Raw genomic sequence first — 25,732 nt, forward strand, 5'->3', positions numbered from 1 at the left:
CCTACCCTTCCCCTTCCGCTCTGGGTCCCGCCTCTTCCGCCCTTTCGGGTCATACCATTTCCGAGCTGGCAAAGGGGGAGGTTTCGTCATGCACGGGCGAAGCGGAGATTTGGGGGCGTTGAGGTGGGCCTCTGGTTCTCTACAGGAGAGGGAGGCGAAGCGAAAGAGAGGAGGCGGCGGCGGGACTCGGCCCACCGGCGGACATTCTGGGCCCTTCCGCCCCCTCCGGTTGGCGCGGATGGTCTCGCCCAGGCCGCGCGTCCCGTTGCTAAGGCCGCGGTCACGTGGTGTGCCGCGCCCCGGCTGTAGCCAAGGGAAGGGAGGCGAGGGAGGGCAGCCATGGCCGGGCCCGGGGCGGAGATCGGGGCCCTGCTAGCCCAGGTGGGTCGGCGGCGGCGGCGCCCCATCTCTTGGCCGGGTGGCCGCTTGACCAAACTCCCATAAGCCTTTGCTGCTGCAGCTGCCCCCCCTCCTTCCCAGCATTCCTTGCGTCCATTACTGAAGCCTTGAGAAACAGCAGCCCGTCATGGCGGGGGGGGGGAAAGGGTTAGGGTTGCCAACCTCCAGGTAGTAGCTGGAGATCTGCTGTTACAACTGATCTGCAGCCGATAGCGATCAGTTCCCCTGGAGACAATGGCCGCTTTGGCAATTGGACTCTATGGCATTGAAGTCCCCAAACCACGCCCTCCTCAGGCTCTGCCCCAAAAACCTCCCGCCGGTGGCGAAGAGGGCCCTGGCAACCCTAGCATAGGGTCGCAAACCTCCACGAAGTAGCTGGAAATCTCCAGGGATTATAACTGACCTCCAGGCGATAGAGATCAGTTCACCTGGAGAACTTGGCTGCTTTGGAAGGTTGACTCCATGGCATTATGCCCCATTGCAGCCCCTCCTCTCCCTAAGCCCCGCCTTCCTCAGGCTCCACCCAGGTATTTCCCAACCAGGCGCTGGCAGCCCTACCTGTGCAAGACCCCCTCCCTGCTTGTTCCAGCCTGGCTCCTCAAGCCAGGCCACTCTTAGTCTATGCTCAGGACTCCTTCCTCCCAACAACCCTGCAAGGTATGTTAGGCATTGAGAATGGATGGCCAAGGTCAACCTCAAGAGCATCATGGTGGTAGGACAGGGGTGCCCATCTCCAGGTGGTGGCTGGAGAAATCCTACAATTACATCTGGTCTCCAAGTCACAGAGATCAGTTCCCCGGGAGAAAATGGCAGCTTTATAAGGTGGACTGTATGCCATTGTACCATGCTGAGGTCCCTCCCCAAATCCTGCCCTCCCCAGGATCCACCTCCAAAATTTTCAGATATTTCCCAACACAGAGCCGGCAACCTTATGGTAGAATGTGGAGTTGAACGCAGGGCCCACCCAGTCCAACACTCCAAACCACAACACCACAGTCCGTCTCATGCTGCAGGTGGGGTCTCGCCTGCTCTGTACAAAGTGTATCTTTCCCTGTGTTAAACCAGTGTGGGGGAGAAAAGGCTTGGCTGCAACCTTTCTCCTCAGCACCCTAGTTTTCTTGGCAGGGGGATGTTTTCCAGACTTGTGGGCCTCACATACATTTCCTGCCTCAGTGAGATGTGGGCCTCTCTCTCAGCCTCTCCTACCTCACAAGACTGTTGTGAAGGGGGGAGGATCATGGTTGCAGTCCTGTGCTCCTTGGAGGAAGGGTGAGGTAAAAGGCAATCAGTAAATCTTTAGGCCGCTTCTTAGCTGTCTTCTGACTTTCTGCTCTGATGTTGTTCCCAGGAGACTTTCCTTTAGGTTAGCCCCTTTCCCACCGTACATCCCATTGTAGGCTTCATAAAGGGTTTCTGCTTCAGCTTTGAGGCAGCTCCATGATCATGGTTTTAATGTATTTCCTGTTTATTTGCACATTCCAATCTAAGCGCCATCTTTCCTTATAATACAGGCATACCTCAGAGATATTGTGGGTTCGGTTCCAGACCACCGCAATAAAGCAAATATTCTAATAAAACAAGTCACATTATTATTATTTTTTTGGTTTCCCAGTGCAAGTAAAAGTTATGTTTACACTATACTGTAGTCTGTTAAGTGTGAAATAGCATTATGTCTAAAAAAAGGATGTATGAACCTTAGTTAAAAAATACTTAGGTATGCATGTACTGATTTCTGAATGGTCTAACCCCAGAGGAAAGAATCACATCCGTGGTCCTGAGGTCTTTGGACACAAATGTGACGGGTAGACACATAGTCTAATCCCCAGTTTAGAAGGGTTCATTGCCCCCTTTCAAATAAGCTGAGGAGGAAACTCCATTAAACACCATGGGCCTTGCTTCTGAGTAAACATGTTTAGACTTGGGCAATATGTGTCATTAATACTAACCAGGGTCTGGCTTGACTTGGGTCTAGCAAGCTCGGTTCCGGAAAAAGGTCAACAGCATAATTCTAACATTGTTTTGGAAACATCCAAGAAGGTGGATTTGATCAAATGGAAGATTACGTTGACAGACCTCATTGCAAAGAAAGATCTGCCTCAAGGCTGGGTGTGACCTCTCACTGTGCAAGGGTTTGTGTACCGATCTGTATGGGAGGAGGTGTGCATGTTAAATGCCGTCACGCCGCTTCCAACTCATGGTGACCCTATGAATCAGTGCCCTCCAAAATGTCCTATTGTTAACAGCCTTGCTCAGGTCTTGCAGACTGAGGGCCGTGGCTTCCTTGTTTGAGTCAATCCATCTCCTGCTGGGTCAGATATGACATAAATGCCACTTGGTTGGGCCAGGCCAGGCCTCGCCAGCCCAGATCGAGAGTAGGGTGTGGGGTGGCCGTCTCGGCTGGCCCATAGGATGGATAAGAGCTCTCAAGGGGCCGGATCCGGCCCATGGGCCTTATGTTGACACCTTGGTGTAAAGCGATGCAGCGAAATAGCTTGAGAGATCTACTAAACAACACAACGACTAGGAGTGCAGAAATTAGAAACTGCAAAAACTGTCAAATGTGGTAAGTCAAGGGATGTGGAAAATGGAGTCACAAATGCAGAAACAATGCCATAAGAGAAGGACAATGTGAACCACAAACAGAAAATATATAATATACATAGTGGCATAGACCACAGTCCCGCGCACTTTATAAAAGCACCATCCTGAACCATTCCGTTATACTAATTCCCTGTTACGTTTATAAAAATGCTTTCCTGGAACAACTCTTATTTTATATTGTTTGCAGAAAGATGTAGTTTCTTGGCATAGTTTAAAAAGACATTCTGTGTAGCTGCCCTGAATCTGTGACCAAAGTCCTGAGCACTATCCTATAATTCTCTGACCCCCCCCTTTCTTCTTTGACTTGGCTTTTGGTGGCTGGGGTTAAACCAATTTCCATTTGATAGCATATTTTATATTTAATGGATATCTTTATCTGTGGTTTCGACTGTGGGTTAATTATGTTGTGATTTGCCTCCAGCTCTTTGGAGGGAGCCAGTTAGAAATGTACATAAATGAAGTAAATAGTTCTCATTCCCTCCCACCCCATTAGGGGGGAATGTTTTGCAGCGGTTTTCTCTCTAACTTTTAAAGTTAGCACTGCAAACGTTCTGCTTGCTTTTTCTTTCTTCTGCGTCTCATGAAACTGCATGTATTTAAGAACCCTGTTTAGCTTTTCATCTGGGGTTGTGTGTGTTCATGAGCCAGCATGGTATAGTCGTTAAGAGCAGTGAGAGCCAGCGTGGTGTAGTGGTTAAGAGCGGTGGTTTGGAACGGTGGGCTCTGATCTGGAGAACTGGGTTTGATTCCCCACTCCTCCACATGAGTGGTAGAGGCTAATCTGGTGAACTGGATTTATTTCCCCACTCCTACACATGAAGCCAGCTGGGTGACCTTGGGCTAGTCACAGTTCTTTTAGAGCTCTCTCAGCCCCACCTACCTCAGGGTGTCTGGGGAGGGGAAGGTGATTGTAAGCCAGTTTGATGCTTCCTTAAGTGGTAGAGAAAATCGGCATATACAAACCAATTCTTCTTCTTCATTGAGTGTTTGAACTGATTGTTTAGGTTCACGAAGATCTTCAGCAGCTGAAGGAGAAGCTCCAAGACAGCAGCCGGGGCTGGGAAGCCGCAGACGTGGGAACCCTTGAAGCTGCTATTGAAAGAACTGAGAGTGGGTTAAGGGTAAGATCAAAAGCCACCCTTAATGCAGAGAGGGAAGAACCGCCCCCTCTAAAGTCTGTCTCCGTTTTTGCTTCTGAATAGACCGGGGCCAGATCTCCTCTCTATGTAAATTTTTGAGAGCCAGCGTAGTGTAGTGGTTAAGAGCAGTGGTTTGGAGCGGTGGACTCTGATCTGAAGAACCGGGTTTGATTCCCCACTCCTCCAGATGAGCAGAGGACACTAATCTGGTGAACTGGGTTGGTTTCCCCACTCCTATATATGAAGCCAGCTGGGTGACCTTGGGCAAGTTACAGCTCTGTTAGAGCTCTCTCAGCCTCACCTACCTTACAGGGTGTCCATTGCGGGGAGGGAAAGGGAAGGTGAATGTATGCCGGTTTTACTCTCTCTTAAATGGTAGACAAAGTTGGCATATAAAAACCAACTCTTTTTCTAAATTCCATCTCTGAAGGGTCAACCTTTTGATCTGCCAAGCATTGTATTCCGGCACTGTGATCCCACTAGTTGGGTGGTCAGAATTTGGCAGGCTTCTTGTCGAGCAGCGCAATCCTAAGGGGGGGGGGGCTAGTTGCGCCGCAGCCGGGGATGGCACACCTACCGTGCAGCCTCCTCAGCAGCTTTTTGCGCCATGGCCAGCAAGCCGAACAGGATCACTCCCCCAACACCCTTGAAACTACTGTATGCAGTTCCATGGGCTGCACTACCATTTTTGCTGGCATAAGTTTGTGCTGGCAAAATGGGGCATACCTGGGGCGAAAGGGCTCAGGGAGCATTAATGTCAGCCCCGCCCCCAGCCGGCCCCTGCTCCCACTGCAACTACACCAGTGCCCATGCGTGGCACTGCTGCGCCACTCCCTGGCACCAGCATAAGTGGCCTGGTGCCGGCATACGTGCCCATTTTGACGGCACAAGTGGCATTTATACCCGTGCCAGGGTCACGCTGCCTCCTAAGCCCTCCCCCGCCAGGATTGCACTGTTAGACTGGCATAGTCTTCAAGAAACACAGAGCCGGCTGTGTCTCTTGCCTCCATGATCCAGGGCCAAACCGAGGCCAGCTGCTTTGTCGTCATGAACTTAGCTAACTCTGACTTTGTCCTAACAGCCTCCGTTTTTCTTCCTCTCCTGTGCCTGTACAGAAACACACGGAGAGGTATTTATATGCTATTAACACATCCGTCTTAACTATTTCGCCAACTGATAACGCAGGCCTGTGCTCAAGACAGATTTCCAGATGGTAAGCTCATTCATTCATTTAAAACATTTATTAGCTGCCTTTCTTCCTTGTGGAACTCAAGACAGCTTACCACATAAAACTTAAGAAAAACACAGTAAAACAACCATTATAAAACCCATTAAAAGTCACAACTTATTTTAATGTTAATTTCCTTTTATTGCGGGAAGTGAATTGCGTGTGTTGGCTGATTTTAGTAGTGGGAGAAGGTCCTTTTTGGTATTCTGAAATAATCTTATAGTTGTAGTATTTGGTCATTCAGGGGGCATTTTTGCAAATGGCAGGAAAAAACTATAGTACTCCTAAGACATTCCTCTCAGCACCTGTTGGACTCAATGATCTTTTGATGTTCTGTGACTGCATTTTGTAGCATGTAAGACACTGGTAATACATCAGTAATCTTTATTTATATATTTGTTGATGTTGTTTATAGTCCGCCTTTCTCGCTGAGACTCGAGGCAGATTACACAGTTTAAGTCAGCACAGTCAACAGGATGGGACATTCAGTAAGCAATGCAGTAGGATTTGGACTGCAGAAATCTGAATACTGCTGAAACAAAGCATAAGCATTAACATGACTTGACTTGTTGACCCCAGCATTTGCCGGGGAGGCCGGGTTATAAGCCTAATAAAATAAATAAATGATACAGAAATAAATGATACAGAAATTACTTACTAGGATCATATTTACAGATAGGACAGTAGGATCATACTTACAGCAATAGACAGGACGTGCTGTACACAGTAGTACACATGCTGTATACATTTCCCTTCTTTAAAGCATCTTTCCGAACCATTCAGTTATAGTAAAAAGGTAAAGGTCCCCTGAACAAGCACCAAGTCATTCCTGACCTATGGGGTGACGTCACATCCTGACGTTTATTAGGCAGACTTTGTTTACATGGTGGTTTGCCAGTGCCTTCCCCAGTTATCTTCCCTTTACCCCCAGCAAGCTGGGTACTCATTTGACCGACCTCGGAACGATGGAAGGCTGAGTCAACCTTGAGCCGGCTACCTGAGACCAACTTCCGTCGGGATCGAACTCAGGTCGTGAGCAGAGTTTGGACTGCAGTACTGCAGCTTACCACTCTGTGCCACGGGGCTCCTCTCAGTTATAGTACAGACTGGTTATCTGTGTAAAAATGCCCCCTTGAATAATTCAGTTTTGCATAGTATGCAGAAAGACAGAAGAGGGAGAGTGGGAGCCTTCTTCACCTATACTGGCTAGCCATTTCATAGCGTTGGGGCCACCACAGAGAAGGCTCAGGTATGGGCAGTTGTTGGTTTTGCCCATTTGCATGTTGGCGCCTGCAGAAGATCCTTCTCAGATGAGCGAAGCTGTTGTGGTGGAGCAGAGGGAGAGAGGTGGTCCTGCAAACGTGAGGGACCACGGCTGTGAAGAGCTTTGTATGTGGTAACCAGTAACGGATGGGCAGCCAGAGGGTTTTTTAAAAAGGGGGCCGGAGTAACTGGCTGGTGTGAGACATGATGTCGCTGGTCTGTGATCCAACAAGGCCTTTCTTATGGTGTTATAGTGAGGAATATGCAGTAGAGGCTCCCCTATACATTGGGAGCCCTGGCCATATAATCAGTCCTTGGCATATTACCCTACATGCTTAACCGACCCCCAACAGAGAAGGGCTTACATGCTCGCTAGATTTAATGCCCTTCCTTCTGCCTGCTCTATGGAAGATTTAATAAGGTCTCATACGGATAGGGCGTGTCCAGGCAGGGAGGGCGAAATGGAATCAGTTCCTCATGTCATTCTTAACTGTTCGCTTTATGCTAGGGGTCGTTCTCAATTCATAGACCTGTTATTTGTGGACAGGGAATAGTTACCTGCCAAAATTAAGGTGTCTCTCCTTATGACCACTCAAGACCCAATAAAAATTTAATTGGCGGCTAGGTTGCTACAGTTTGCAATCCAAGAACGTGAGCGCTTGTGTATCAAATAAGGCTGGCTTACAACTGCAAAACTAAGTAATCCATTTAAATAGTTTTTACTGTAAAAACTATGGAGATCTGATGTACCTTGTATAGTATGGTCTTATGTATTTGCTTTTTTACGCTTTATTTTTATGCCAATAAAGGCTTCAGTATCAGAGGTTGCCTTTCGATTGCCTTTTGGTTCTTCACTGAATGTCTTCTGAGTCCTTGCCTAGCCATGCTTGGGCTGACCCGTATAAGCGGTCAGGCTCCTGACATGAGTTAGGCCAGTGTTCGCATGTTTACTTTGATGTTCATTTGCTCTGTTCTTCCCACTCCCTGTCCATTCCCCCCTCCCTTGCCTTGGCTGGCTAATGAGCAGCGCCGTGTTTAGGCTCCGTCTTCCTCCTTCCTGCCAAGCACCGTTATCTAGTCATTTCCCAGGCCGTTTGAACCTGCACCTGTGATGTAATCATGCTTTTAAGTTATGCCTAGTAGCCTGGCTCCTCATTAGCAGCTTTGAAACTGCAAATTGCCTTAGCTTGACGTGTTGCTTCTACAATAAAGTTTACCTGCTTCTGACTTGGCTGTCTGAGCGAGTGGCTTTTTGGGAATTGCCCAGGTTGGCTGGAGAACCTGACATTCAGATCAGATCCGATAACGGCTTCACTGGGGGTCTGGAGGGGAGGTAGTTGTGAATTTCCTGCATTGTGCAGGGGGTTGGACTTGATGGCCCTGGTGGTCCCTTCTCACTATGATTCTATGAAATACTGCCTATAGGATAGGGCTGTCTCCTATATTGACAACATCCCAGGGAAGCAAAACTCGCTGCTTGAGGCACCAAACGAGAGCCTGTCATTCTGTCTTCTGGGCATGGAGTAGGGGTCACTGGGTGTGTGTGTGGGGGAGGGAGCTGTGAATTTCCTGCATTGTGCAGGGGGTTGGACTACATAACCCTGGTGGCCCTTCCAACTGTGATTCCCCCCACCCCTGTGCAGCATCCTGTTTCCTTTCATAGCTTGATCCAGCGCCACAAAAAGGATGTTTTGCTCTTGGTTAGTCTAGCTCTACACCAGGGATCCCCAACATGGTGCCACTGGGCACTATAGTGCCCACTCACACCTTTCCTGGCTGCCGTCAAGAGTTTTCAGAATGTGGGCTGGGCCAGCTGTGGCTTTTGCCCAGCAAGGCTTCTGACTAGCCACTGGAAATTTAATTGGCTGTGCAGATTTTTAAAAACATTTCTTGGACAGCAGCTGCCACCACAGCACAAGGATCTTTACTGTGTGACTGAAAGGAAGCTGCAGCAACAGCGAAAAAAGGGGCAAACCCAACTCAAAACTGAACTGGAAAGCTAAGAGACTGAGAGTAACACTATAAAAAGGAATTAAACAAAATATATCTTTAATCTAGCAGTGCACAAAAATTACATTAAAAACAAAACAGGCTTCTAGGTCACAAACTGTGCAGTATGCTTTACACCAATTGCAGTTCCTGTAAGTAACACAGATTAATCCAGTGACATGATGTACATGGATTAATCCAGTACACAAATATGGGAGTGAAGGAATTGCTGTGTCCAGAATGAGCACACCTTTACATTCCCTTTGAGGTGTCTATTAAGAACATGAGCCTGATGTAAAACCTTGCACGTTATTCCTACTTTAGTATATATTTGGTAGGGTTACCACAACCGGCAGAAGGTTTATGGGGTGGAGACTGAGGAGGGCAGGGTTTGGGGAGGGGGGCGGGACTTCATTGCCATAGAGTTCAATTGCCAAAGCAGCCATTTTCTCCAGGGGAATTCATCTCTTATCGACTGGAGATCAGTTGAAATAGCAGGAGATCTCCAGCTATTACCTGGAAGTTGGCAACCCTAATAGTTGGGAATGCACCCACATGACCTCACGGGGCTTGCAACATCCTTTAATCCAATATACTAGTATATTGTGACCACTGAGGAAGGCCTTCCTGGCCGAAACATGTTCGATCCATGTATATTGTGTCAGTGGATTAATCTGTGTTAAGAGTTGGAAGGGATCACCAGGGTCATCTAGTTCAACTCCATGCACAATGCAGGAAATTCACAGCTACCTCCCCTCCACCAGCCCCAGTGACTCCAACTCCATACCCAGAAGATAGCAAAAAAGAATCCTCCAGGATCCCTGGCCAATCTGGCCTGGAGGAAAATTACTTCCTGACTCCAAAGTGGCGATTGGCACTATCCTGAACATGCAAGAAAGGGCCAGGGGAGCCAAACACTGGTGCAAACTTTCCTGCCCTCTCTCGCATGATCTGCCTTAGCTCACAGAATCAGTATTGCTGACAGATGACCATCTAGCCTCTGCTTAAAAACCTCCAAAGAAGAAGAGGCCGCCACCTCCTGAGGAAGCCTGTTCCACTGAGGAACCGCTCTGTCAGGAAGTTCTAATGTTTAGCCGAAAAATCTTTTGATTTAATTTCAACCCGTTGGTTCTGGTCCGACCTTCTGATGCAACAGAAAATATCTCCGTACCATCTTCTCTATGACAGCCCTTCAAGTACTTGAAGATGTTTATCATATCCCCTCTCAGTCGTCTCCTCTCCAGGCTAAACATACCCAGCTCCTTCAACCTTTCCTCATAGGACTTGGTGTAAAGCGTACTGCACAGTTTGTGACTTGTACAGCCTATAAGCCTGTTTTGTTTTTAATATAATTTTTAGTGCACTGCTGGATTAAAGATATATTTTGTTTAATTCCTTTTTATAGGGAAGCTGCAGCAGCCATTTTTGTAGCTGGCTCCACCCCTGAGGCAGCCATTTTGTGGCTGCCCCTACCATGCTGTGTCAGAATTCCAAAGGTGCTGGAAAAAATTGGGGACCCCTACTCTACACAGAGGAATGTTCCTCTGTCAGGCTTTGAACCTTATGCTCCGTTTGTACAGGTTTCTCCGCCTTCTCTGGACTGGCCTTCCTAACTTAGCCTGATACTGCCTTTTTGGCTCGACTCATGCCAGGCAACAGAGCAGCCACTTTGTTGTCAGAGGGACTCCGACTTTCCCTCAGGGTGTGAATGTATGTCATCCCAAGAGCCTCAAAGGGATGGCCAAACAGACCCCCTCATGTTATGGCCTCCTTTGGAGGACCCTTGGGCAGTTTTGTCTCTTTCTGGTGCTGAAAGTAAAGCCAGAGCTGGAACAAATCTTGCAGCTTTCTATTTTCTTCCTCTCTCTCTCTCTCATGTAGGGGAATTCCTCTGGAAGCGTCGCAGAAAGAGGTTGTTTTCCCTGAGACGTCGGCCATTTCTCTTCAGCGTGGCATCTCCTCACCACACGTGTCTTCAACTTCAAAGGTCCGTCCCGTCATTCTTCCACTGGCTTTGTTTTCCCCATGGATTTCCCTTCTCCTCATGTTCTTTCAAAGAATCTTCCAGGTCTGCAAGGGGAGCCCAAATGCTGGAGGCTCCTGGAAGTAGCTTAGGGTTGCCAGGTGCTCCCTGGCTACCGGCGGGGGATGGGGTAGTAGGGTTGCCAGATCCAGGTTGAGAAACCCCTGGAGATTGGGGGATGGAGCCTTCGGGAGGACAGGGCATAATGCCACGGAGTCCACCCTCCAAAGCATCCCTTTTCTCCAGGGGAACTGACGTCTGTAGTCTGGAGATGAGCTGTAATTCGGCAGGGATCCCCAGGTCCCTCCCAGAGGATGGCATCCCTAAAGTAGCTGCAGGAGCAGACCTCAGGGCCCCTGTGCTACCAGTGGTGCAGATGTATCCGCAGCATGCCTGACATGAAGTTTTTCCTGCATCAGATATGGGCAGAGAAGAATGTGAAGGCACAATCTAGGCCTCCCCCCCACACACACATACCCCTGTTGTGCTAGTATGACATCACAACTGAAACAATAGCTTAAACTAAAAAAACTAAATTTATTTATTTACTTACTTTATTTTCATCCTGCCTTTGGGACCCAAAGCGGCTCACATTGTTCTGCTCTCCTCTGTTTTATCCTCACAACAACCCTGTGAAAGTGTGTGACTGGCCCAAGATCACCCAGCCAGCTTTCATGGCAAAGTGGGGATTCGAACCTGGGTTCCCCAGATCCCAGTCTGACCCTCTAACCCAGGGGTCCCCAATGTTTTTGACACTGTAGACACCTTTGGAGTTCTGACACAGCATAGTGGGTAGGATTGCCAACCACCAGGTACTAGCTGGAGATCTCCTGCTATTACAACTGATCTCTAGGCCACATAGATCAGTTCCCCTGGAGAAAAATGGCTGATTTGGCAATTGGACTCTATGGCATTGAAGCCCCTCCCCTGCCCAAACCCCTACCTCCTCAGGCTCCGCCCGAAAAATCTCCTTCTAGTTACTAAGAGGAACCTGGCAACCCTAATGGTGAGGGCAGCCACAAAACGGCCACCGCAAAATGGCTGCCGCACAAGTTGGAGCCAGCCACAAAAATAGCTGTCGCAGCTTCCCTTCAGTCACACAGTGAAGATCCTTGTGCTGTGGTGGCAGCCGCTGCCAAAGACCCATTTTTAAAAATCTGCACAGCCAGTTAAATTTCCAATGGCCAGTCAGAAGCCTTGCTGGGCAAATGCCCCACGTTGCCCCATCCCACTTTCTAAAAACACTTGGGAGGAGCCAGGAAAGGTGTAAGTGGGTGCCATGGTGCCCATAGGCATCATGTTGGAGACTCCTGCTCTAACTGCTACCCCACACTGGGTCTTAGTTAAGTCGGGCTGTACATAGAGGAATCGTCCCCCTTTTTACATTCTGTCAGCGTCAGCCTAAGTCAAGACGGCCAGTCCGGAGGAGGCAGGGATCCCCTTGGCTCCATTCCTTTTGACAGGAAAGGCACCCTATTGTAAGGAAACGTTGCAAGGGCAGTATATCAGGCTGGCTGCATTTGAACGAGTGGTACTGGGTTAGGAAGGAACGCCACATCACAGGGTGCACGTTGCGTCTTTTTCCCAGCATCGCAACTTTATCACGCGCGGCTGAGTTTCGGTTAGAGAGGGCTGAACTCCACAGTCACCTCTGGATTTCCCTTCTGGGGTTGGACCCCCACTGCCCTTCCGTGCCATCTCTGCGGCTGGCACCAGAGAGCCCCAAGAGAAGTGCTGCTTTGCCAGCTGTTCTCCGTGTTGTTATTGCTAAATAGTTGTAAAAACACAGCGAAGAAATGGCTGCCCTGCTACCTGCCCTAAGCTTCTGGGGCAGAAGAGGTTAGAACACTAACCGAGTCAATGAGCATAATTTTTGTTTTAATCCTGCAAAAGCCTACATATTAAGGGCCGGAATAAATCAATCCAATGAGACACATTTGTGCAAAGTGGCATAGTCCTGCGTGAGGGTGGCAATCTGGGGTTTTGGACCTTCCTTTGTGCTTCCCTTGGGGGAGCCATCATGGTGTAGTGGTTCAGAGCAGTGGTTTGGAGTGGTGGACTCTGATCCAGAGAACTGGGTTTGATTCCCTACTCCTCCACATGAACGGCTGAGACTAAACTGGGTTGGTTTCCCCACTCCTCCACATGAAGCCAGCTGGGTGACCTTGGGCTAATCACACTCTCTCAGCCCCATCTACCTCACAGGGTGTCTGTTGTGGGGAGGGGAAGGGAAGGTGATTGTAAACTGGTTTGATTCTTAAGAGGAGTCAACACTCAAGAGATGCTGAGGTTGCCTTTTTCGTTCCCCCTCTGAGTGACAAGGGCATCTTGCAGCTCGGGGTTATTCACGCCCACTGCTCGGGGAGGCAGGACTAATTTTTAACTTTCTGTCTCGTAGGGCAGGAATAGCCCCAGCTTCCAGTTTCCCTCCTGCCTTGTCGAGGAGCACTTGTGTACAGCAGAGCTGCTGTAGATTCTTAGCTAGCACAGGGAAATCTCTATATATGTTACCTTTATTCGTCTAACTTTTATCTAACTTTTATCTATCTATTTATCTTACCTTAATCTACCCTACATTTTATGTTATTGCATACATAACACTACAGTCACCCTACAGCCTGTTACCCAGCAGTAACCCTTCAGCCTGGCTGGTTCGCCCACCAGCTTTCACCCAAATTCGACTTCCCCTGCTGAGGTCCATTGGTAACTCCTATCTCTGGCCACCTCATCCTCCGGCAGGTTTAACACCTGCTGTCTCTAGGTCACACTTGGAATACTGTGTACAGTTCTGGTCACCACACCTAAAAAAGGATATTGCAGAGCATGAGAAGGTGTAGAAAAGAGCAACCAAAATGATCAGAGGACTAGAGCAACTGCCCTATGTAAAGGTAAATGTCCCCTGTGCAAGCACCGGGTCATTCCTGACCCATGGAGTGACGTCACATCCCGACGTTTCCAAGGCAGACTTTGTTTGCGGAGTGGTTTGCCAGTGCTTTCCCCAGTCATCTTCCCTTTACCCCCAGCAAGCTGGGTACTCATTTCACTGACCTCGGAAGGATGGAAGGCTGAGTCAACCTTGAGTCGGCTACCTGAAACTTACTTCCATCGGGATCGAACTCAGGTCAAGAGCAGAGCTTTTGACTGCAGTATTGCCCTATGAGGAGCAGTTAAAACTCTTAGGCTGTTTAGTTTGGAAAGAAAGCAGTTAAGGGAAGACATGATAGAGGTCTATAAAGTTATGCATGGTTTGGAGAGTCTCCCTCTGATAATACCAGAACGTGGGGTCATCTGCTAAAGCTGGAGGGTGAGAGATTCAAAATAGACAAAAGGAGGTATTTCTTCACACAACGCATAGTTAAATTGTGGAACTCCCTGCCCCAGGATGTGGCGATGGCCGCCAACTTGGAAGGCTTTAAGAGGGGAGAGGATATGTTAATGGAGGAGAGGGCTATCCATGGCTACTAGTCAAAATGGATACTAGTCATGATGCATACCTCTTCTCTCTCCAGGATCAGAGGAGCATGCCTATTATGTTAGGTGCTGTGGAACACAGGCAGGACAATGCTGCTGCAGACGTCTTGCTTGTGGGCTTCCTAGAGGTACCTGGTTGGCCACTGTGTGAACAGACTGCTGGACTTGATGGACCTTGTTCTGATCCAACATGGCTTTTCTTATGTTCTTACTTATGATGCATACCTCTTCTCTCCAGGATCAGAGGAGCATGCCTATTCTGTTAGGTGCTGTGGAACACAGGCAGGACAATGCTGCTGCAGTCGTCTTGCTTGTGGGCTTCCTAGAGGCACCTGGTTGGCCACTGTATGAACAGACTGCTGGACTTGATGGGCCTTGGTCTGATCCAGCAGGGCCTGTCTTTTGTTCTTATGTAGTTGTGGCCTCTTGGCCAGGCATGCTACCTTCCTGGGCCAGTGGAGTCCTGGTTCCCTACTACCTGTAGAGAGCTCAGGCCAGGCTGGCTACTCTCCTTCCCTGCTTCTGGCTAGTCCCAGCTGCCTACGTCCCTCCTCCCACCTTCCACTTGGCCCTGTTTTATCCTCTTCCTCGTGTGGCCCTCTGCCTGAAATTAAATCAAAAGAGTTTCTGTCTAGACATTAGGAAGAATTTTCTGACAATTAGAGCGGTTCCTCACTGGAACAGGCTTCCTCGGGAGGTGTTGAGCTCTCCTTCCCTGCAGGCTTTTAAGCAGAGGCTAGATGGCCATCTGTCAGCAATGCTGATTCTATGCCCTTAGGCAGATGATGAGAGGGAAGGCATCTTGGCCATCTTCTGGGCATGCAGTAGGGGTCACTGGGGGTGTGGGGGGAGGTAGTTGTGAGTTTCCTGCATCATGCAGGGGATTGGACTAGATGACCCTGGTGGTCCCTTCCAATTCTAAGATTCTTTGATTCTCACTGGTCTCTGGTGGAACCAGGCCCAGATGTGCTTCAGGCAGAATGGCTGCGTTTTCCTCAGACATCAGACACTGGCAAAGAGGAAGGCCTGCTCCGAGGGATTCCCTTTTGTCTATCTGGGAAAGAGAGGCGGCTGGGCATTTCTGCTAAAAGAGGTTAGCTTCCTGGGGAGGTGTCTGAAGAAATTGCGGCTCTAAATATTACACAAGGAGAAAGACAGCTTAGAAACTTACATGACAAATTAGCAAAACAGAAACAGTTAAATAATTTGAAAAATTTACAACATCAATATGAAGTTCTATTAACCACTGAAATGGAAAGGAAAGTAATGTATAATAGACAAAGATTTTTTGAACATGCGAATAAACCAGGTAAATTGTTAGCATGGCAGCTTAAACACGAGAAAAAATTACCAATTTTGAAAATTAAGAAAGATGGTAAAATACTAACAGATAAACAAAAAATTATGGAAACATTTGTAGAATATTATACAAATTTGTATAGCAAAAATTCAGCATCAGAAAAAGAAATGGATATTTACCTTAATCAATTTGACTGGGGGGAAATATCACAAGAAATCAGGGAATTATTAGAATCTGAAATAACTATGGAAGAATTAAAAAATGGTATAGGTAAGAGTAAATTAAATCTCCAGGGGCGGATGGATTTACAAAACTTTTCAAGAACAATTATCTCCACATTTATTAAGAGTAATGAACACTTGTTTGCAGAACGGATCTATTCCCCAAACCTGGAAACAAGCAAATATAGTATTAATACCAAAATCAAATTCAGATTTATTAGATGTTAAGAATTATAGACCTATTTCGTTATTGAATAATGACTACAAATTATTTGCTGAGATCTTAGCATCCAGATTAAAAATTGTTTTAAATCAGATAATACATGAGGACCAAGCGGGGTTTTTACCAGGTAGATTGATTAGTCAAAATGTTAGAGTGGTAATAGATCTTTTAGAATATGCAGAATATGTTCCAACTCCGGTAGCTATGATGTTTTTAGATGCCGAAAAAGCATTTGATAATTGTCAGAGGTCGCCTTTCGATGCCTTTGGTTCTTGACTGAATGTCTTCTGAGTCCTTGCCTAACCATGCTGGGACTGACCCGTATAAGCGGTCAGGCTCCTGACATGAGTTAGGCCAGTGTTCGCATGCTTGCTTTGATGTTCTTTTGCTCTGTTATTCCCACACCCCGTCCGTTCCCCCTCCCTTGCTTCGGCCTTGAGCGGCTAACGAACAATGCCGTGTTTAGGCTCTGTATTCCTCCTTCCTGCCAAGCGCCGTTATCTAGTCATTTCCCAGGCCGTTTGAATTGCACCTGTAATGTAATCATGCTTTTAAGTTATGCCTAGTAGCTTGGCTCCTCATTAGCAGCTTTGAAACTGCAAGTTGCCTTAGCTGGACCTGTTGCTTCTACAATAAAGTTTACCTGCTTCTGACTTGGTTGTCTGAGCGAGTGGTTTTTTGGGAATTGCCCAGGTTGGCTGGAGAACCTGACATTAAGCTGCTAATCTATTTGCTCCGGCCTCCGCTCCCATCCTCATGCTTGGGTGGCTATGGCGGGGGACGGTGATGACAAGAAAGAGGAGGACAAGACGGTGCCGGGTGAGCCCGATCCTGACTCCAAGACAGACAAGCAGGCGGGAGAGAAGCCGGATGGGGCGGGCGCGGGAGCTAAGCCGTGTGTATCCCGTCTCACTACTTGGCTGGATTCCCCCCGCGCCTGGGTCCCTTCGGGGGTCAGCACCACGCGGAGGAAGCCAGTGGTCTCCGGTTTGGAGGAGTTTGATGGAGATGCGTCCCGACGAGACTCCCGCTTACGGCATGAGTGGGAAGAGGAACGTCGGCAGCTGCAGTTCGAGCGCCAGGAGATGGCAGAACGGATGGACGCCATGTATAACTTGATGCAGGACATGGCGCGGGAGTTGGACGACTTGTGGCAGAGGCCGCCGCAGCCACAGCAACCCGCGGGGGGCGGACAGCCCATGGGGGCAGGTCAGCCCGCTGTACCTCCACCAGGGGATCGGCCTGCTCCAGTCCCGCCACGCCGGCGGGAATTGAAGGTGACTATCGATGGATCGAGTGACCTGTTGTCTTATTTTCTGATCCAAGTGGATGTTTTTATGCGGGAGCAACGGGACACTTTTACTTCCGACAAAAGTTGGGTTCAGTACGTTGCTTCGCTGCTGCAAGGAGAGGCCGCGGCGTGGATGGTGCAACAGTATGAACTACACTCCCGTGTTTTGCAGAGTCTGGATGACTTTCTGATTGCTCTCCGGAACCGGTTCGAAGACCCGCACCGGGGGGAGTGGGCCAAGACAGCTCTATTGCAACTGCGCCAGGGGACTAAATCGGTGGTGTAATATGCAAGCGAGTTTCAACTGCTTTCGAGTAAAATCCTGGACTGGAGTGAGGCCACCTGGGTGCAATACTTCTGTGAGTGACTGAACCCCGACTTGCAGCACTGGGCCTTTATGCAGAGGAACCCTCCGGACGTGGAGGGATGGGTTCGGCACGCGGCCGACATTGAAAACCGTAGACAATTGTTGCAGATCTCCAAACAGCGGACAGCGCGAGAGGCCAAACCCTGTGGAGACAAGCCAGGTACCTACAAAGACTTCAGGCCCTTCCAGGGAGGAGGGCCGTCTGTGGCAGAACACCGCAAACGCTTCGAGAGTGGGGTTTGTCTCATTTGCGGAGGTTTGGGACACTTCGCCGCGCGTTGTCCTTCCCGAGCTGAGAAACCAGGTCCTGCTCAGCCACTGCTTGGAGGAACCGAAGGAGCGCGCACCGAGGGACAGTCCCGCCGCCGGAGCGGCCTGCCTGGGAAGCGGAGTACACCCTCGGCGCTTCACACACAACCCGACCAGGACCAGCCAAAAGCTACCAGCCCATTGGGGTCGCGGATTACAAATCCAGCGTCCCGCTCATCGGAGCCACGGATTACAAACTCTGATTACCCCTCCTCCAGTGATGGGGAGGAGTGGGGCTGGCTGGCAAAAAACGCCGCCGGTCTGCTGTAAAGGGAGCTCCTCGGCAGACCGCCCCAGACCGTGAGCAGGGAGCTCCAGTTATGGTAAGCGAAGAGGAGGACAATATGTACATTGAGGTCGCCCTTGCGTTACCCAAAGGGGGACCCATATTGCGAGTGGCAGCTCTGGTTGATTCAGGCTGTGCTTGGACCTTAATGAAGAGACAGCCCGTGAATTGAAGGTGAAACGGATCAAGTTGCCTGAGCCCGTTAGGTTTGCCCAGATGGACGGGAGTGACTTCAGAGGTGGACCGGTCACTCATAGGACGGCCCGAGTCGCCTTGGGGGTGGGGGAGCATTGGGAACAGCTTCATTTCACCATAGCTCCCATACAGGCCCCTATTGGCTTGGGAATGAACTGGTTGCAGGGGCACAGTCCCATTATAGACTGGAAAGAACGCACGCTGACGTTCTCACAAGCTCAGTGTGACCGACATAGACGAGAGTTGGTTTTCAGAGAGCAAGCGGCTGCGTTGTTAGATCAGCCATTGGTGAAAACTCCACCACCTCAGCTCCCTTAAGAATATGCTCAGTTTGCCGATGTATTTGACGTTCGCGAATGTGATGAGTTGCCCCCCCATCGGGACACTGACTGCGCAATTGAAGTGGTGGGGGACGGCAACCTGTCAAAAGGGAAAATCTACCCTATGAGTCCTAAAGAAAACGCAGTGTTACGGGAGTATTAGGATACTAATTTGGCAAGGGGGTTCATCCGTCCTTCCAAAGCGCCTTATTCAGCGCCCGCTTTCTTTGTGAAGAAAAAGACTGGTGATCTATGACTCTGTATTGATTTTCGCAGACTCAATGCAGTCACACAGTCTAATGCTTACCCCCTTCCTCTCATTCCAGACCTGCTCGCTCAATTGAAAGAAGGCCGGATTTTTACTAAGCTGGACTTGGTGGAAGCTTACCATCGTATCAGGATTAGGGAAGGGGACGAACATAAGACAGCTTTCTCTAGTTGCTTTGGGATGTTTGAGTACTTAGTAATGCCGTTCGGATTAACGGGAGCTCCTGGTGTGTTTATGCAAATGATTAATGAGGTGTTACACAACTTGCTCTTCAGAGAACTGATTGTTTATTTAGATGATATTTTAATTTACATGAAAACTACATGAACATGTGACCTTGGTCAAAGAAGTTTTGAAACGGCTGCGCGCTCATAAACTGTATGCGAAGGTGTCCAAGTGTGATTTCCATCAGCCTTCTATAACTTTTCTGGGTTATATTGTGTCGCACCAGGGGCTTGAGATGGATCCCAAAAAGGTTCGGGCTGTGGTGGAGTGGGACCCCCCCTCTACTCGCCAACAGTTACAGCAATTTCTCGGGTTTGCGAATTTCTATCGGAATTTCATTCCTGACTTTGCTCAAGTTGCTTTGCCTCTCACCTCCCTATTACGGACGAAAGGAAAGGGACCTGAAGCCGCTTTGCCATCCGCTCGGCTTCAATGGTCTTCTGAATGCCAACTAGCGTTTGATACGCTCAAACAGTTGTTCACATCTGAACCTGTGCTACAACATCCAGATTGTGAAAGACCTTTTATTGTGCATGTGGACGCTTCTGATGTTGCTATGGGGGGGCTGTTACAAAAGGATAAGAATGGACATTTAAAGCCGTGCGCTTACTTTTCAAAGACGTTTTCACAGGCCGAAATTAACTGGGCTATTTGGGAAAAGGAGGCGGCCGCTGTGAAACATGCCCTCACAATCTGGAGGCATTTTCTGGAGGGGGTTGAGGTGCCCTTTGAGGTGTGGACCGACCACAAGAACCTAGAGGCGCTTAAAGGCTCTAGAAAGCTATCCGCAAAGCAGGTTCGTTGGGCACAGTTCTTTGCCAAGTTTCGGTTCGTATTAAAACATATGCCAGGAAAGGACAATTCTTTGGCTGATGCGTTGTCCCGGCTTCCCCAGTACCGTGGTCAAATTGATCGTCCCGTTGATTCCCTCTTCACCCCAGAGCAGTGGGGGGAGGTTTCGGGTTTGGCTGTGGCCACCCGGGCTCAAAGCCAGGCGAAGGACTCCGCCGTGTCCAGCAGACTCCCGGAGGCTTTCCGGGTAAAATTGAATGAAGCCACGCTTCAGGAGAAGGGAAGCCAGGTCCTCCCCCAAGCCCTCAACCATCGAGGGGACCTGTGGTTTCATGGAGAACAACTTTATGTGCCTGAAACTGTTGGGAGGGAAGTTTTGGAGTTGGTTCATGGGGCGAAAACAGCCGGACGTTTTGGGTTTGTCAAGTCTGCATTTGCTGCGGCATCAGTTTTGGTGGCCGGGAATGAGGGCGGATGTGGATCTATTTGTGCGTAGTTGTCCCATCTGCGCAACCTCAAAAAAACTTATAGGAAAGCCCCCTGGACTCCTGAAACCTCTGGAAGTCCCGTCTGTTCCTTGGGAAGTCATTGCCATGGACTTTGTTACGGACCTTCCTCCCAGTCGGGGGAAAACAGTGTTGTGGGTGGTGACGGACTTATTTTCCAAGCAAGTACATTTCGTTCCCTGTTCAGGTTTGCCTTCTGCCCAAAGGTTAGCACGTATGTTCGTTACACACGTGATGAAATATCACGGGTTACCATGTAAGGTAATTTCTGACAGGGGGCCACAATTTGTAGCGCAATTTTGGAGAGCCTTCCTGAAATTGATGGGGTTGGAACAAGGTTTGTCTTCATCTTACCATCCTCAAACGGATGGACAAACGGAAAGAGTCAATGCTGTAATTGAATGTTATTTATGCTGTTATGTGAATTACCATCAGGATAATTGGGGTGAATTGTTACCCTTTGCTGAATATGCTTACAATAATGCTCCCCATTCGTTTACGGGGTTCAGCCCTTTCCAGGTGGTGCATGGCAGAGAGTTTGGTCCTTTCAGGAACACGACCCTTACCCCGGAGGTGGAAGGTACAGGAGAAATCAAAGATTGGGTACACATTGTACAAACCACCTGGCCTTGGCTCCAGAAAAATTTGGAACGAGCTAAAAACAAGTACAAAGAGCAAGCGGATAAACATCGTTCACCTGGGTGGGATCTAAAAGTGGGGGATCAAGTGTATCTGTCCACGAAAAATCTACGGTCTTTACGTCCTAGTAAGAAACTCAGTGAGAAGTATGTAGGTCCCTATCCCATTACCAGGATGGTCAACGAGGTCACGGTGGAATTAGCACTTCCTAAAACACTCAGAGGGATCCACCCAGTGTTTCATATCAGTCTTCTCAAACCCTATACAGCAGCCCCCCACTTTCACCCCGAACCTGATCCTGAAGAGCCTACCGTGGTGAGCGGGGAGGTACATCTGGAAGTGTCTAAAATTCTGGATTCCAAACTGAAAAGGGGAAAGCTGTTTTATCTGGTTCGGTGGAAACATCTGGGACCGGCCCATGATGAGTGGGTAGCTGCTCCACATGTGGTGGCCCCTCGGCTGGTTCGTGAGTTTCACAGTGCTTACCCTCTAAAGCCCCAACCAAGCTTGGATGGAGGAGGGGGGTCTTAAGGGGGGCAGAATGTCAGAGGTCGCCTTTCAATGCCTTTGGTTCTTGACTGAATGTCTTCTGAGTCCTCGCCTAGCCATTCTGGGACTGACCCATATAAGCGGTCAGGCTCCTGACATGAGTTAGGCCAGTGTTCGCATGCTTGCTTTGATGTTCTTTTGCTCTGTTATTCCCACACCCCGTCCGTTCCCCCTCCCTTGCCTCGGCCTTGAGTGGCTAACGAACAATGCCGTGTTTAGGCTCTGTGTTCCTCCTTCCTGCCAAGCACCGTTATCTAGTCATTTCCCAGGCCGTTTGAATTGCACCTGTAATGTAATCATGCTTTTAAGTTATGCCTAGTAGCCTGGCTCCTCATTAGCAGCTTTGAAACTACAAGTTGCCTTAGCTTGACATGTTGCTTCTACAATAAAGTTTACCTGCTTCTGACTTGGTTGTCTGAGCGAGTGGTTTTTTGGGAATTGCCCAGGTTGGCTGGAGAACCTGACAATAATGTGAATTGGAATTTTATGAAGAAAATATTAGACTTTATGGATGTGGGAACAAATTGTAAAACAACTATTGAAAATATATATAGTTATCAGACAGCTAATCTGTTGATAAATGGTATCTTATCAACACAATTTGAAATACAAAAAGGTACTAGACAAGGTTTTCCTCTTTCTCCTTTATTGTTTATACTAGTATTGGAAGTCTTACTGAAAAAGATTAGACAAATGGAAGACTTAAATGGATTTCAAATTGGGAGAAATCAATTTAAGATTAAAGCATATGCAGATGATCTTGTATGTTTTTTGACAAACCCTATCGATCAAGTTGAAAATTGGAACAAAACAGTGGAGCTTTATGGAAAACTTTAAAATAAATAAGAATAAAACTAAAATATTGATTAAAATATGACTCTCTCACAGCAACAACAATTAATAAAAAAATCGGGTTTTACTATAGAACATAAAATAAAATATTTGGGTATATAGTTATCTCAAAATAATCTTAATCTATTTCAAAATAATTATATTAAACAATGGCAACAGATTGTAACAGATCTTAAAAATTGGAAAAAATACCGCTATCATTATGGGGTAGAATTGCTGTGATTAAAATGATGGTATTACCCAAGATGCTTCTTCTGTTTCAAAATTTGCCAATCATAAAAGGAGTACATATATTCAAAAGTTGGAAGAAAGATATTTTGAACTTTTTATGGGGAAAAGAAAGACATAGAATAGCTTATAATAATTTAATTCAACTAAAGAAAACGGGAGGTTTGGAGTTACCCAATTAAAAAATATATTATGAAACAGTTTGTTTTAATTGGTTAAAGAATTGGATATTATTAGCGAATATAAAACTTTTAGAATTGGAAGGATTCAATTTACGTTTCGGATGGCATGCATATTTGTGGTATGAGAAAGAAAGTAAATAAAGAATTTAATTCTCATATTATTAGATATGGTTTATTTGAAGGAGAAAATATAAAGGATTTTTTGAAAATAAAACTCCAGGTTGGATTAATCCAGTAGAAGCTTTTATGAAGAGGGGTATGCAACTAAATTTAGATATGGATATTTATAGAGAGATTATAGAGTGTAAGAAAGGGATTTGGCTATTAGAGCAGAGAAGAGCTTAAAATAAAAGATTGGTTTATGTATTATATATTAAAAGATATATTTAATAAGGATAAGTTGAAGGGTTTTAATGAAAATAAATCCAAATTTGAAATTATATTAAACAAGGGAAATAAAGGATTGATAGGATGAATTTATAAATTATTAACTGAAATGAATTTAGAACATGAAAGAATTAAACCAGTGATGGTGAAATGGATGACCTGGAAATATGGGGAAATTTGTGGAAAAAAGAATATAAATTTACAATTTCCAATGAAATAAGAGAAAATTTATATAAAATGTTTTATAGATGGTATATTACTCCTGTTATGATAAGAAAAATGAAAAAGGTGATTCAGATTTATGTTGGAAATGCGAAAAAGATAAAGGAACATTTATGCATGCATGGTGGTTTTGTAAAAAAATTTAAAAATTTTGAAGAAAAGTATTAAATGAAACAAATAATTTGATTAACTCCAAAGTGAAAATGGACCCTTCCTTTTGTTTATTGGGTATACCTGAAAATAAATTAGATAGATGTGATAGAGTCATATGTCAATACAGTTTTGCAGCAGCAAGAATTACAATAGCTAAAACCTGGAAGCAAGTAAATAAACCTTCAATTAATGCTTGGAGAGAGAAATTATGCACATATATGTGAATGGCCAAATTAACAGAGTCCTTACATGGTAAGGATATGGAAGATTTTAAAAAAACATGGTCAGTGGCCGTTGCATATTGGGACAAACTGGCGAAAATGAATTTTACTAATTTAGTTAATGAGTTGTAGATAATTGATTATGGTTTTTTATAATGATTTTATTATACTTACTCTTTAAAACTCATAACACTTCTCCGGAAGTCCAATATGCTGATGGGACACTAACTTAGGGTGGGTGGTGGTTTTTCAGGGCACTATGAATTTCGTAATTTTTTACTATAATAAGTAGCTTCAATTGTTAAATAAGTACTCTTTTGTATTTTCTTTTTCCTTTTTATTTGTATGTTATGTTTTATGTTATAAAAATAATAAAAATTTATTAAAAAAGAAAAAGAAATTGCGGGCTCTGCAATGAACCAGGAGGGGTTAAAGGCCGGAGACTGCCACCACCAAAGAGCAGAGCTTTTTATATGTCGACTTTCTCTACCACTTAAGGCAGAATCAAACCGGCTTACAATCACCTTCCCCTCCCCACAACAGACACCTTGTGAGGTCAGTGGGGCTGCGAGAGCTCTAAGAGAGCTGTGACTTGCCCAAGGTCACCCAGCTGGCTTTGTGGTAGGAGCCGGGAAACAAATCCAGTTCACCAGATTAGCCTCCACCACTCATATGGAGGAGTGGGGAGTCATACTTGTTGAGGATTGGAGGAGGCTCATGGACAGGGTTGCCAGGTCTGAGTTGGGAAATTCCTGGAGATTCGGAGGTGGAGCCTGGGGAGGGTGAGTTTTGGGGAGCACGGGGGCCTCATTGGTGTGCAGTGGCATTGCCCACCCTTTCTCTGGGGCAACTGACCTTTCTAGTCTGGAGATCAGTTGCAGTTCCAGAAGATCTCAAGGCTCCACCTGGAGGATGGCAGCCGTATTCATTGACCCCTGGATAGAGATGGGAGGAGCTACAGTGTGGGGAGAGGTCATCTAGACCAAACCTTCTTGAACTGTGGGTTGCCACCCCATATGGGGTCACGTAACTGAATGTGGGGGATGCGAAAAATTTGGCAACAGTATGCAAATTAGTATGCAATTTTGATTTAGTCTTTAATAAATGGTAAACTTATATGTATACAAAACAATTGTTTAAAAATAAATTTCTGTATGATTTATTATCAGTAAATGTTTGATTTGTATACCTATTTTATATACCTATATACCTGGGGTTGCATAAAAATTTCTCTGGCGAAAAGGGGTCGCGAGTGGAGAAAGTTTAAGAAGCCCTGGTCTAGACTGTTCCAGTACAAGCTCATCTGTGGTGACAAGGCCAATTCAGCCCATCCTTGCCTCTCCCTCGATTTCCTTCCATCCATGTCGCATGCCCATTTCAGTAGGCAATGAGGTGGCTGCTTTTTCTAAGCGGCCATTTTGTTTTCTTCGTCTATTGCTCATCATGCACCAATGTAACCGAGCCATAATAGTGCAGGGAATCACCAGGCTGGCGCACCCTCGGGCACAGGTGCCAAATTGAAGTGAGGCTTTGGGAAGTTTCTTTCTGTCCCATGTGGCACTCATTTACATTTTCCTGTTGCAGCACAAGCTGTCGGCAATGCTAAAGGTCTTGTATGACCCGCAAAACATCCAACACCGAAAGGCTCTACAGCAGAACTATGGGGTCAGCGTGCCTCTCATGAGTCGGCGGAAAATGGCCCCTGTAAGTAATCGGTTGATGTTTTTTTGCTGTATTAATGATACTCTCAAGTCAATGGTTGTCCTTCCCCAGAACTCTTCAGATAGGTTTGCATTTCCCGCGGTTTCTTAGGAGATCTAACCCTGATGGTAGTTCTGGAAGACCAGCACCTTGGCTTCGCTCTGCCCTAGCAAAACCATCAA

At 47.0% G+C, this 25,732-nt stretch overlaps 1 protein-coding gene across 1 annotated transcript in view; it reads left to right on the forward strand.

Annotated features, from left to right (window-relative positions):
• Nucleotides 1-339: 339 nt before the first annotated feature.
• The window catches only part of IQCH (IQ motif containing H), a 132,079-nt gene continuing 106,686 nt past the window's right edge, over nucleotides 340-25,732 (forward strand). The window contains exons 1-5 of the mRNA XM_056865756.1: nucleotides 340-381; nucleotides 4,005-4,121; nucleotides 5,255-5,352; nucleotides 10,501-10,606; nucleotides 25,434-25,553. Coding sequence (XP_056721734.1) covers nucleotides 340-381; nucleotides 4,005-4,121; nucleotides 5,255-5,352; nucleotides 10,501-10,606; nucleotides 25,434-25,553 — 483 coding nt within the window. The remainder of the gene's footprint in view (nucleotides 382-4,004; nucleotides 4,122-5,254; nucleotides 5,353-10,500; nucleotides 10,607-25,433; nucleotides 25,554-25,732) is intronic.

Source organism: Euleptes europaea, chromosome 20 (assembly GCF_029931775.1).
Source record: "Euleptes europaea isolate rEulEur1 chromosome 20, rEulEur1.hap1, whole genome shotgun sequence".
NCBI classification, from domain to species: Eukaryota; Metazoa; Chordata; class Lepidosauria; order Squamata; family Sphaerodactylidae; genus Euleptes; species Euleptes europaea.